Below are 13,470 nucleotides of genomic sequence, written 5' to 3'. Positions count from 1 at the left end.
ACATCAAAAACCCAATATTAGTTTGTTCAGTAACTCTATCTGTATTGCTGGGTGAACTCTGACTGCATTCTCAGGAAAAGGAAGAGTAGCTTTGATTTCACTAATTTAATATTTGTGTTTCAGTCTAGCTTTTTTGCATGCAGATATTTTACCTCATACATTCACTCTGCTTTTGATTTTTAATTTTATTAACTTTTAAGTAAGGACTTCTATAATTCTGAAATCCTTCCATAATGCTCATAACTTCGAAATTTCCAAAATAATTTTGGCAAACTAGAACCTCTCTATTAAAACTCTATTAAAAGCTATAAGGACATAAAATAATGACATCAATATGTATTTTTAAAGATGAGATGTCAAAAGATTCAAAATATTTTTCTTATGGAAAATGCAAATGTACTAAAACCTGGCTTTACTGTCAAGGTCAAATTCTACAATTTCTCTAGATTGCACTAGAACCTGAAGGCTTTCAGGCAGTGCCTACAAGTGGAAAATACATACTGCAGTAGAAACATAACATATGGGGAGAGGAATTATCTATCAAAAATACAGAATAATACAGCCTGTTATTTTAGCCAGCTGGTTTGGTTTTGTATTAGATTCTGCTCCCGTATTCCAGTGACTCAGTAACAGAATCTAAACTTCCATTATAATTCATTAGAAAAGGACCCTTGTCTAGCTCTGGATCATGGTATTTATGAAGTTTTTATAGCATTTGAAAGCTTTTCACTGCATCCATGCTTGTCTTCACATTTACACTCATGTAGGCAATGTCATTCCTATAATCAGAAACAGAAAATATGAACTGCTCATAAAGAAAAGTGCTGGACATCTACAGCTGTACAAACAGTCATCTCCATCTCAACCTTTTTATTTTTTTTCCCTTGATGATAATTTTCTTTGCACATTTTGTTCTGACGACTTCTGTCAAAAGAAATGCAGAAAATATAGGTCCTTCCAATTAGGCTTTGTGTTTCTCTGAGCTTAGCAGAGCTGCCCTGCCAGGGTCAAGTCCAGGGAGACAGGACTGATTAGAGTGCTAGTGGAAAATCTCCGCAAACCCACCCTCCACAGGAAGCCACAACAGATAAGGTGAGGATAAAGTGGGTACACTGCGTTTCCTTCCTCATCTCTTGCCATCACACAGCAGAAGCTGTTAACTGCTCCCTCCAAAGCCACAGCAATGTCAAGCCCTGTAGTAAAATGCCATAAAACACAGTTTAGCATGAGACAAGGGAGAGCACAACAGAGAGCTAGAAGAGACAAAGCTGCATGCCAGTGCTTTAAATTCTTCCAAAACAGGTATTTGCCAAATGAAATCACCATGCTCAGAATGCCTGCAGGACAATGCAAAACTACTCTAGCAGGGCCTGCCAATGTAGCCTAAGGACAGTAACTCCTTCCCAATCCTCATGTGGCAGTGATGCTAAAAGCCTGGCACACCAAACAGGGATCAGTATTCCACTTCATTCCACAAAATGCCTCAACACTCTCTGCTTCCTTCTTATATTTGTCTCTGCGTCCATGGTTAGCAAAGAAACCATAAAAAGACATACCTTTTCATATTATCAAATAATACATTTTACTCTGAAAGCATGTATTTACATAATACTTAGTTTCTTCCCATGAATTTTACCCTCTACCTCTTATCTAGAAACCTAAAGTCAGAAGACCATCTTTTTGAATGCAGCTGTTACCCCTTGCTGGCCAGTACAAATGGATGGGAGCCTTCTAGGAAAAAGGAAAAGAAAATTCATCTGCATAGTCAAGTAAAAATAAAGTGTCCCTTGGGCAGAACACCAATACAGGAATACAGTCTTGTTAGTGATGATTTTTCCTATGTAGCACATGCTGTATTTTCCAGGTTTTTAAAAAGTCCTATTTATGCATTTGGCTCTTGATATACACATTGACAAACAGTATCAATAGAACATTTACTCAGGCAAATTGATGAATAATAAAACAAATTCTGGAAGTCTGAAATTCTTTGGCCTTCTACATCGCCTCCACATAATAAGCATGTCTTTCTAGACACTCTGTTCTGGGATTAGATACATGGGGGGTTCTGACACAGCTAATTTATATGTAACCTTCAGATGCTTTGCCACTGGCAGGGATAAGATGGTTAAGCAGGCTTAAAATGGTTAATGGTCATGTCAACTCTGGATCTTCAGCCCACTTGCAGACCTAGTCAGTAATTCTCTGAAGTGTACTTGGCAACCTATGTAAAATAAGTTTGACTGTCTCATTTGAAGCTCAGGGGTATGTCCATGTTACAAAATAACTTAGACCAGGAGCTGAAACTGTCCCTGTGCTGGCAGCCTCAATAGGAAGGCTGAAGTTGGAATGCGCATTCCAAACAAAACACACTAGGCAAACCTTTGGAAGGCAAACCAAAGACAATGAAAGTTTCAAAAGTGTTGGGGAAGATTCCTATGTGTCCCACGTCTCTGTGATCTGGGTGGAGAAAAGATTTCCATTCCCAGCACCAATGAACTCAGAAATTGTTAAATAAGCATTTTTCAATAAATATTTAGCAATAATCACTCCAGAAAGGCAAGAAATATTGCACAGATGTTCTTATTAAATATCATTACCTGACATACTGCTGGGAGTTATGGATATGTAATCATTCTTGTCCTTCTTCCGTCACCTATGTCACCTGCCAAAAAGAAGGAAAAAACCCGATGTAATATTTTCATAAATGCTTGTCTGCAGAATACCATTGACATTTAACCAAGACAGAACCTTCTGGATCTTGAATAGCATGGTCCATGTCTGATGGCTTAACACATTGAATTCAAAGCACTTTCCTTAGCTACATGAGATAACAAATGTAAATCAGGTCCAAAACATGGTGAACTGGAGGGGCTGTGGTTAAGAGGGACTTGGAAGCAATGTCTAAAGGCTTGTGCCTACTGATGCTGAAAAAAAAAAGCTTCTGCCCACTTCATGGAATACTTTCCATAATTTTTTTGCAGAAGTTCCTCTAAGTCTTGTGTGTGACTTTAGGAGGTAACTGGTTTCTACTTTACAGTTTCTAATGATATATGCCCATTACTCTCAGGTTCAGTAAAAACCGAGCACTCAAAGGAATTAGAAATTCTCTGTCACAGTTACACCGATTCTTACTCAGTCATTTGAAACCCAAAAGTCTACTGACTTTTACAAAGTCCTGAGATGTAAATAGCAATTTTACTCATATGGTAGAAAACTAATCTACATGTACTTAACACTTAACTTTTGAACAATGACGTCTTCTATTTTATTAACAAGACATCTGCAGCTGTGAAGAACTGAATCTTCACACACACAGATATACTAACTATACTCTTTTTCTGTTTGGTAGCAAAGATCAAAGCCCTGCAAGCTAATTTGGTGCCAGGAGAGAAAGCCATGGATACCAGTTATGACAACATCCTTCAGCTGTGTCAGTATTTATACCAGCACTCACGTTTTTCACACAGAGGCATCACAGGCAGCATGCCATTGTTCAGCCATCCCTGCCCAAAACACAGCGCCCAGCTGGATGATCCCAGCTCGCTCTCTAGTTTAAGCACCAACAATCCAGCCCAAGCAGAGACAATCCTAAAGGTATTACTCCAGAATAGCGACAAGATCTCATTAGAATTTTTAAGTAAGAAATCCCGGGTCTACAAGTGACCCCAATAATGCCTGTGGAAAACTAGTCTGAGAACAGTCATGCTCTCTAGAACATGGCCCTGTACTCAGCGCTGGTGAGGCCACACCTCAAACACTGTGTTCAGTTTTGGGTGAGTTTTACCTCACTTGAAAAAGAACATTGAGGTGCTGCAGCATGTCCAGAGAAGGGTAATAAGACTTGTGAAGAAAACATGTCCTAAGAGGAAGGGCTGAGGGAGCTGGGGTTGTTTAGCCTGGAGGAGGCTCAGGGGGAACCTCATCCCTCTCTACAACTCCCCAAAAGGAGAATGTAGTGAGGTGTGACTGCAGTGAGAGGACCAGAGGAGCCTTCAGCTGAGACAAGGGCGATTCAGATTAGATATTACATAAAATTTCGCATTGTTATTAGGGTGCTCAGGAATTGGAATAGGTTACCCAGAGAGGTTGTGGAGTCACCATCCCTGGAGGGGTTTAAGAGGCATCTGGATCTGGTGCTGGATGACGTGGTTTAGTGGTTACTGTGGTAGTTCTGGGTTGATGTTTGGACTGGATGATCTTAAAGGTCTCTTCCAACCTTGCCGATTCTATGAACAGAAAATACCGCTCTTTTAATGTTAGCGTGGAAGTGACATTTTAGAGAGGAAGTAGAACCTCTCTTAAATTGTCCTGATCATCATTTTATGGTAAGAAACTGGTCCTTGTTTAAAAAATTGTGTATTTTATTTCTCTCCATCCATTCAGTGCCACAGCCCTATCTCTGCTTCCTCTTGGCCCCCGTTTCCTCACACAGGGAGCCTTTCCCATGAAATCAATATCCTCCCCTAGCAGCAAGCTGAGCGTCGAGCGCATCTGCTGTGTTCAGGCAAGGGTCAGAAGGAGAGAGCAGGTGAGCCGCAGCACCGAGACTGATGGAGGTGGGATCACCTCAGCCCATCGGCCTCCGCCACGCCTCAGGCCCTGCTCACGTACACGCGGCGTGGGCGGGACGCCACTCGAGACGGGGTGTGAGGCAGGGCCGTGCTCCGCGCCTACCGCGGGCTGGCGGCGGCCCGGGAGACACAGGGGAAGTAAGGGGCACAGGGAAGTGGCACAGGGCATTGCGGCAGGGAAGGGGCACAGGGAATCGCGGCAGGGAACGGGCTCCGGGAGAAGCCGCGGCCTCCCCGCCCTCCCACAGGCAGAACCCGCCCGCGGCGCGGCAGCGCCCCCTGGCGGCCCCGCGGCAGCGCCATTCCCGGGCTTTTCCATTCACTCCGCGCCTCCTTGCTTAACCGGGCATATCTGCGTATAGCTTCAAATTAAATTAACTGCTACTCCAAAGGTCGTAATTCTTCATGATTAAAAAAAACCCAAACAAAAACAACAACAACAACAAAAACCCTCAAAAACTAAACCGAAAAATAAAGAACCAAAAGAAACTCCAGCGAACAGCAGCACAGAAAACATCCCCACAAGACACAAACACACATACACCCCCCCTCCCAAATAAAAAAGTAAGTAAAAACCCAAAGAAATCCATAATCATAGATCCAAATCAATCCAAATCCGGAGCTGGAAGGGAGCCTCCAGGATAGTCAAATTCCAGCTCCAGGCCAACTCCAGGAATGGGATCCTGATGGGTCCCTTCCAGCTCAGCAGGTTCTATGATTCTGTGATTCTGCGGATGGCACCACGTGCCCGAGAGCATTGCCTCGGGCTCCTGGAGCTCTGGCAGGCTTGGGAACGTGACCACTTCCCTGGGGAGACAATTTATTTTGTCCTTTCTAATTTCCTAGTAATCTGAAATGATTTCTCCCTCTAGTACATTATATTGAATGGAAAGTACTCACTTCAGGGTAATAACGTTCATTCTATTTGCAAAGTAAGCACAATGCAAAACTTTATTACTAAAGTTTTACAGAAGGAACTTCTTTATATGAGGGACGCAGAGCACTGGAACATGCTACCCTGGGAAGTCATGAAGTCTCCCCCCCTCTGGAGACATTTAAAATACTCCTGGACATGTTCCTGTGTCACCTGTAACCGGCTCTAGGTGACCCTGCCTTGGCAGGGGGGTTGGACTGGATGATCTCCAGACATCCCTTCCAACCCTAGCAAGTCTGTGAACTGGAAAAATATCCTCCAGCATATTGTGACAATGTGTTTTTTTTTACCTTGTCTTTTCTCCCAAGAAAGCCTCCTGAGACTTCACCTGGGCTCCTAAAAAAGATGTAATCTCTCTTTAATCTTATAAGGGAAGAGCAAATACTCTGCTTGCTATTTGCCATGTACAAACCACACAACCAGAAGGGACAATGCAAGGTCTTTCTTTTTGCTGCTGACATCTTGTGGAACTTCAAAATCCTTCACAGTTTGTCAATCCAAATTTGAGAGGATACAAAATTAGATCAGGCCTCCAATTAAAATCAGACTCTGACCCATCCCACCACGTCATGGGATGTCATGAATCTCAACAATAAGCCATTTCCCAGAATTTAATTGTGGTTTGGTGACTCAGTGACATACTTGAAGCAAACAATTGAGTGTTTTAAAGAAAAATTCTGCCCCTCCTGTAAATAATTACTTACTAAACCTAAAATTATTGGTTTTGCACCAACCTATTAAAAAGGACAATAAAAAAAAAAGGATAAATACGATGTTCTTCAATGAATTCTGTATAAAGAGAAAAATTCTAGTTATCCTGGGAGTTTTGCCATTTTCCCTGATGAGACTAGGATTTGGCATAAAAGCAGCTGTCACTTGTGTAAAAAAACTAATTACAAAATAACTGTAAGAAAAGCTGGTCTTTTGTTTTGAAGCATTACACTAACATATCTGGCTTTGGCAGTCTTTTTGTGTGCACCAGTTTAAAATGGAGAGTGCGCATCCTCTTTTTCCCCTCATACCTGCCTAGAGATAAAGTTTCTTGGAGCAGGTCTTGAAGCTGCTGTAAATGTACAGCATCTTGCCCATCTGGCATCTCCACTAGGTCAATTTAGCAACCGCCAAGAGATACACAGTACCTGAGCCCATTTGTAATAGCTGCTTTGTGATGATGATTTCAATTATCATTATGATGATTATTTAAACCATTAATTAAAATAATAATAAGTAATAATTAAAATCATAGTGATAATTAAAATATTTTATGATTTTAATAACCTTCCCAAATGTCTTGGGATCTTTTCTAAAGGATGCTTTTATACTGCATTTTCTATGCCAGAAGTAATTTCCTATTTTTCTTTCCAAGGAATGTGGCCCATAGATGGAAACACTGTGGAAATACAGAACTATTTATCCTTTCTGGCACATACATAGCACAGTCTTCTGAAGGCACAACACAGCTTCTGCTTCACATGAGGAAGAATATTAAATGGCGTCTACATTAATTGTAGCCAGCTCCTCTTGAAGGCATAATTGTGTAAGATGTGGAGGAAATTGAGTTCTTTTTAAGAGTCTACAGCTAAAAAGTCCATGAGCAGGCACAAATGGGAAGGATGCGAAAGAGTCACAGATGAGTCTCCACTTCATCAGGCCAGTAATGTCAGGGGGTCTTTATGGACACTGCAGAGTAAGATTCTTTCTTGCCAGAAGTGACACAGTTTTTACGGCTAAGCTTTGCTGACGTCACAGGGAGCAGGCTTTGTTAGATGATCTTTTGTGTGCTGAGCACTTACTTACTTGCCCACAAAAGAGCTACCCAAGGTCTCATGGTTCTGAGTCACAGTCCTTGAGCACGCAGCATCAATTCAGAGAGTGCTATCTCACATCCCGCATGACCTTCCTGCTAGAGTTGCAGCAGCAGACTGGGCACTGTGCTACTTCTCCATCACTGACGTTATACCCTACTTTTTCTTTTCTTTTATTTTTTTTTTTCCTTTTAGACAAGGTAGTCCTCATGATCATACTGGATATCTCAAATGAAAGCAGCAAAATGCATACTGCATCCTGATACGGAGTTTTGTTTCAGATCTACAGCCCTGCACCAGGAAAATAATATTCTTATACTGCCCCTAAATAAATTTTAAAAAAGAGACATCTTTGGAATCTTCAGCTCCTCCGGCCTGAATAGGTATTTGGAATTAATTCTCAGGCTCTGGTCTCCAATACAGAAGCACTGTCTAGCCATATTGCCAGTTGCTACACATCCTTACTTTTTCCATAATGAAAGGTAATTAACCAATTAGCATAATCAGTGTAGTTAGGTGTTTTCCCACTTTCACCAAGTGCCTCCTCCATCACATGAATGCATCAGATTAACCAATGACTATGTAACAGGAGTTTGCTGTCCAGGGGAAGAGGGTGTTTTTGACCGTATTCTGATGCTTCAGATTTAAATGGTGGCTGCCAGTCTTCTCTGGGCCAGGGCAATTTTGTGGTTTGAATCCTGGTTCCTGTCCATACCATGAACTGCATACTTTCTGGGAGGCCTCAGGCTTCCCTTCCCAGTCATCAAGCAGCTGCACAGGGTGGACAAGCACTGCTGCCTCCTGTCTCTTCTCAAGGCAAGAACAGGTGGGAAAAGCAATTTTGCACCTTTCAGAAGCACTGACAAGCTGCCCAGCTCCTTGCTGGACTGCTCTTTGACATGCCTTTTCAAAAGCCAGAGGAAGGGCCACGGGGCAAGCTGGCTCATTTGCCAGTCCCTCCTGTAACCCTACCTGCAATTCCCCATGTCCCTGGCTTATCCCTGGCACTTTTACACAGCCCTTGCCAGGAGCTGGGCTGCCTCCAGGGAGGGAAGAGGGATGGGCTGCTGACAGACCTGGGGACGGCAGGGAATGCCTGCCCAGGTCCTGGGAGCTGACGAGGGCACTGAGCAGGATAGCAGAGCATGTAGGTTTTGGAACCGGGCACAGGGGGAAAGCTCCATCACAGTCAGAGCAAGAGCCCCAGGACACCAGCCCCTCATGCCCTGCCATTCCACAAGTTATGGCACTTCTTTTTTTTTCTTGGGAGCTATCTTGGCTTGGGGGTGATGAATTATCTGAATATATTGTTCTGTAAACTCCGTGGAAGTTGCTCTCACTTTTAAATTCATCTTTAGTGAAAAATCCAGAGTAGCAACTCCACATCAGGAAAAAATACAAAGTAGCCCACAGGCTGTTTCGATGCCTAACTGAATTTTTAAATTTGTTTCAATATTGAATATTAAACAGCAAAGCAAAATTATTATTTTGGAACAAGTTATACAGAGGATTTTGCAAGTTATACATATTCAGTATATAACGTACCAGACCATTGCTTACGGTACATGATATATTTATCATGAGCAAGCAGTATTTCCTCCCTTGCAAAACATAATGAACAACTGTGCATTGCATGAGAAATAAAAATCTGTCTAGTTTCCCAAATATGCTTAATGAAAAGCACCCGTAAGAACTAACTTGTAGGCACAAGCTCAGAAGTGGGCTTTGACTCATGCATTTTATTGCTAGTATATCTCAACTCACGAGGACACAAAAACATGCAGTAAAGCATAAAATCAAAACCACAGTGCACTATCTGTATAAACATTTGCAGTCTATCCTGACACATAAGAACAAAAAGGCAAAGAGCTATTGGGCTTTTTAATAGGAATGTCCAGTAATTCTGTGTAATATCCTCCTCACACAGATTCAATTCATGCTCGGCTCTGTGCAGGCATCAGCAGATTTTTTTACAGCACAAAAGCCAGAAAATTACTACATGCAAACATTAAGTGTCATAAAAGATAATGGTAACTTCCATGTTTAACAAGTTTTTGAAATGTCTTGTGTTTCAATAAGCAGATCTGCAGGATAAACACTACTGAATTAGACAGACAAACTGATTCTTTCTATAGTCTCATTGTAGTAAGGCTTTGGATCTCACATACGGTTTGCAGGACAGCCTGAATGATAAAGTTGTTGATTTGAACATAGCTACAAAGAAAAAGAGGCTGGCACCGCAAAATAAAGTAATGCAAGATAGAAGTTGTTTTTATGATTTCATCAAAACTTAATGGCTTACTGTCCTGGGGTAAATATATCTTTATATAAGTGAAAAATATAATAATGAATTATTATGCATGGAAAATATAATAACACATTTCTTCACAGGCAAAAAGGAACAGAATTTTAGTGTGTCTGTTGGTCTCCCAGTAGCCTGAACAGATTAGAAAAGCAGTTTCATAAGTATCATTGAAAGAACACAGAGGGAGACTGTAATATTACCTTTAAACTACCTGGGCATCAAGCAGAAAATGGAATATGTAATTCTCCTCTTGCCCTGTACTTACAGAAATGAGTAATTTTATCTCGTTTCCAGGGTATCTCAAATCACTTTTTATCACAATCTGGAGCTGCTGACTGCCTCTAAGATGTAAAGGCTCTAAGAAATCTACTTACATTCAGCTTAACAGTAGGTCAGCATAATGGGCTGCAGCCTTCACTTTGCTTCCTCCCCTAGCAGAAATGCCAGCTCTCCAGCACTTTGCTTTGACCTACTACGTGTGTACACAGGAGGGCATGAGAGGAGCACAGAACTGGAGACAGCCCTGTTGAGCCACTGTTCCAGTAACCAGGGTCCTATTGCCTGCGAGTGATTTTCTTAACATGAAGTGTTACTGCCTGAGCTAGCCAGCTTTGCTAAAGAGCAGCTGATCTGTAACAGTGAATTATGTGATGTTTATATCATTAAAGATTTAAGCCTTAATTCACGAAGACCTCTACCAACTGAAATAAATACTCACTTGAGTGAGGATCCTGGAGGGCCGAGAATGATAGAAAAGCGAAGAGAGGGTTATACAAGAGATCTCTAATTTGAGTGATAATTTTGTGGTTTTGTGAGATACTTCATGGCTTTTGTGTTTTTTCTCCAGCACACAGGTGTTCCATTCAGACAACAGCTTTGACATAAAACTTTCCTTGTTTGTCTGTTTTGTTCTGTCAATTCAGGAAACATTAGCTCTCCCTGAAATTTCAACAAGGGACAGTTTATCTTTGATGCTAATTTCTCTTATTACTCACTTAGAAGTGTATATTAGATGAAGGCTGTCTTGAATTACCTACCTACTCTGCAACTGACTGATGTTAGTTAATCCCAAAGAAAATAAATTTCAAAGACTTTTCCTTGAAACTGGTGAATTTCCCCCCTTATGATGGAATATATAAGGAAAAGGAATATATTCTAAATGTCAAGAGGGGAGGTACCTGGACGAATTTCATTAACACGAATGCATTTTGTCAATGCATCTTATATATGCTGTGCCTAAAAAATCAGTGAAGCAGAAATTAGTATGTTCTAATCTACAAATGTCACTCTGAGTAGGGATAAGTATTACCCTAAAGATTGGTACTGGCATTTGTTTGAGCTATTTTCAGGGATTCAGATATGAACAGCAGAATTAATTCAGCTTTAGGCTTTCTGCTTTTCTTTAACCAGAGCTTCAGAAAGTCACCACTTAGATGAAAAAATAAATTCAACAATGAAAAAAAAATCTAAATGAAAAATTGTATTGCAGGCTTCGAGTTACAGTGTGCAAATATATAGAACTTCGCAGAAAACTTTGGAAAACAGAGCAAGAGATGCTTTTACAGCTATGGATTTAGCCTCACGGGTTTTGTCTATTGTGTGACTTGATGAGTTTCCAAATTTGATTCTATTTTTCCTAAAAACTGATAGCTGAATTGCCAAACCACTGATTTCTGAAATGTTAGACACAGATTCCAGACCTGAAATATATGGCTTAAACTCAATTATAATTGGAAAAAAATTTGAAGGGGTTGATTTTCAACAAAATCAAAGTAATAGACTAGAGCAAGAAATAAGTTGTTTTCTGAAGTCTATATCCCTAGCCAGCAAGAACTTTGGTGGGTGAATAAAGTCTAGCTAAGAATCTGTGCAAGATCCTTTCCATGAGTTAAACTGGCAGACCTGGAGCCTTTGCCTGTCACTGCAGAAGTGCCTCAAGGGAAAAGGGCGTCAGAGGGTTGCTGACACTGTGACACACACCAAAAGAGGACAGTGCATCCCTGGATGTGTAGGTTCAGGCTTTATAATCAAGCATTAAAGCAGAAAACATCCCTGAGGCACACTAAAAGCACACCAGAGACATAAAAAAGTATGACTAATAGAAAGGGAGGGACAAACATGTAAAGTTAAATGATTATGGGGCTGGACTGACAGATATCTGTTCAGAGTTAACTATGGCTTGGTGAAATGACGAGGAAGTGAACACAGGATAGCCATGCTCAAAAGAGAGCAAGGAATGATGGAAGAATGTGACTGCTATGGGAAATTTGGTCAAATTACACTAATGGTTACTGGTGGACATGTAATTAGGTTAGCAGGCAGCTATATTTAAAAAGAAAAAAATCATGCCTGGTTTTAATTGATATTTTGAAATGGAAAACTTCATATTGCTATTTCTGAGGTTCACCCAAAAGCTTATTTTTCAAAAGAAAAAATTCAATGACTTCAGTAAAAATTAGACTCAAATTGGAGAAAGCTTTCTGTAAACATTCTCTCTGAAATATCAAAATACAAACCATATGTTTCATAGATACATAAATACATTTATAATTATTATAAATAAATAAAGAGTTTCAAGTTACCTGGCAATAAGCTAGTGGTCATAAAATATTACTATATTAAACTATGTAAATGACCATTTGCTTCTGGTTTTGGGCAGACAAAAGTCATGGAGAGAAGGAATACTGCTTGTAAAAATGAAGCAGAAGCTCTTGTTTCACTTTTTTTTTAAACAGAAAATTGCTTGTACCCTCTGTAATGGCTTTGTCTGTATAAGCAGCACTGCATGTAGTTAACTGGATTTCAGCTGAGGATTTTCACAGCTCAGAAGTTACCGTATTCAAAGTCCTATTCCCTTTGAACTTTTTCTTTCTTTTTTATTATTTTCTTTTTTTCTTTTTGGTGAGCAAACACATTATGGCATATTCCCAACTAAATAATTCACTGATTTAATCCTTAAGGCAGGCAGAATTTCCTAAGAGGGGTGTTCTAATCTCTATCATGTCTTATACCCTTTTTCCAGACCTCACTGGGGGCCCAGTGCAGAATGGAGAGGACAACTACTTCTTCTCCAAAGAGGTATATATATTTACATTAAGTACAAACATCATAGATGTGTGCCTGCTTTTGTGTGCAGATTGGAAATAAATCACATAGCCTAAGTGTTAACAATGGCCTTTCAGTATGTCTGATAAAACAGAGATTTCTTCTTATTTTTTTAGCCCTCTCTTCTTGTTTGCTGCCTCATTTACAGCTAACAATAATAGAATTAGGCCCAGAAATTAAAAGAAAAAGTTTAATCGCTGATGATTTTGCTATCTCTCCCAAGCAAACAACAAAAGTCCACAACCTTTTAACCTTTTCCATCCTATTTGCTAATTACTTATTTTCTAATTAACCCATTATGCATCTGTCAGTGTGTTTTAAATTAAATCACTTTAATTGCTAGTAAGTAGGGTTTATTTAGTTCCTGGTATGGCTGTCCGGGGTCATGAGTGGGGAGCTGTTGAACCACTCTGAGTTACAGGTGGCTCTGCAAAACTGCTGAAGTTGCTGAAGATAAAGAGGAGTTAAGCTGCTTTCCTTAGGTGATCTGATTTTAATGTCTAGTGGCATATTTCTAATGGATGAAAGTTTACTGCAAATACAGGAGGGCATTTTTTATTCCTAGTATGTAGATCACATCGGGCATTAATTTGTTGCTTGAAATAATTTTTAATAAAGGAATAATTATGCTAATAGTTCTTGAAAATGCCAATACCACAATGCTTACTTTGCTGTATAGCACAACTCTTTGAAATGCAACACAACTATATCTTTACAACCAAATTTCAAAGTAAGAGAATAAAGAAGGCC

The 13,470-nt window shown here is 40.2% G+C and overlaps 1 protein-coding gene across 10 annotated transcripts in view; it reads right to left on the bottom strand.

The window, feature by feature from the left end:
* The window catches only part of THRB (thyroid hormone receptor beta), a 157,094-nt gene that overhangs the window by 48,006 nt on the left and 95,618 nt on the right, over positions 1-13,470 (bottom strand). For 9 of the 10 annotated variants that reach the window (XM_088054237.1, XM_014248395.2, XM_088054264.1 and 6 more), the window contains one exon: positions 2,598-2,662. In XM_088054237.1, the coding sequence (XP_087910363.1) occupies positions 2,598-2,604 (7 nt within the window). In that variant the 5' untranslated portion in view covers positions 2,605-2,662. Of the gene's footprint in view, positions 1-2,597; positions 2,663-4,077; positions 4,222-13,470 lie in introns of those variants that run through there. The other variant, XM_005518957.3, reaches the window with a different exon arrangement.

The sequence above is a fragment of the Pseudopodoces humilis genome, chromosome 1, assembly GCF_049639895.1.
Source record: "Pseudopodoces humilis isolate 2021_Gansu_Grassland_sample_001 chromosome 1, ASM4963989v1, whole genome shotgun sequence".
In the NCBI taxonomy this organism is placed as follows: Eukaryota; Metazoa; Chordata; class Aves; order Passeriformes; family Paridae; genus Pseudopodoces; species Pseudopodoces humilis.
This window is presented reverse-complemented; position numbering and strand designations above follow the sequence as displayed.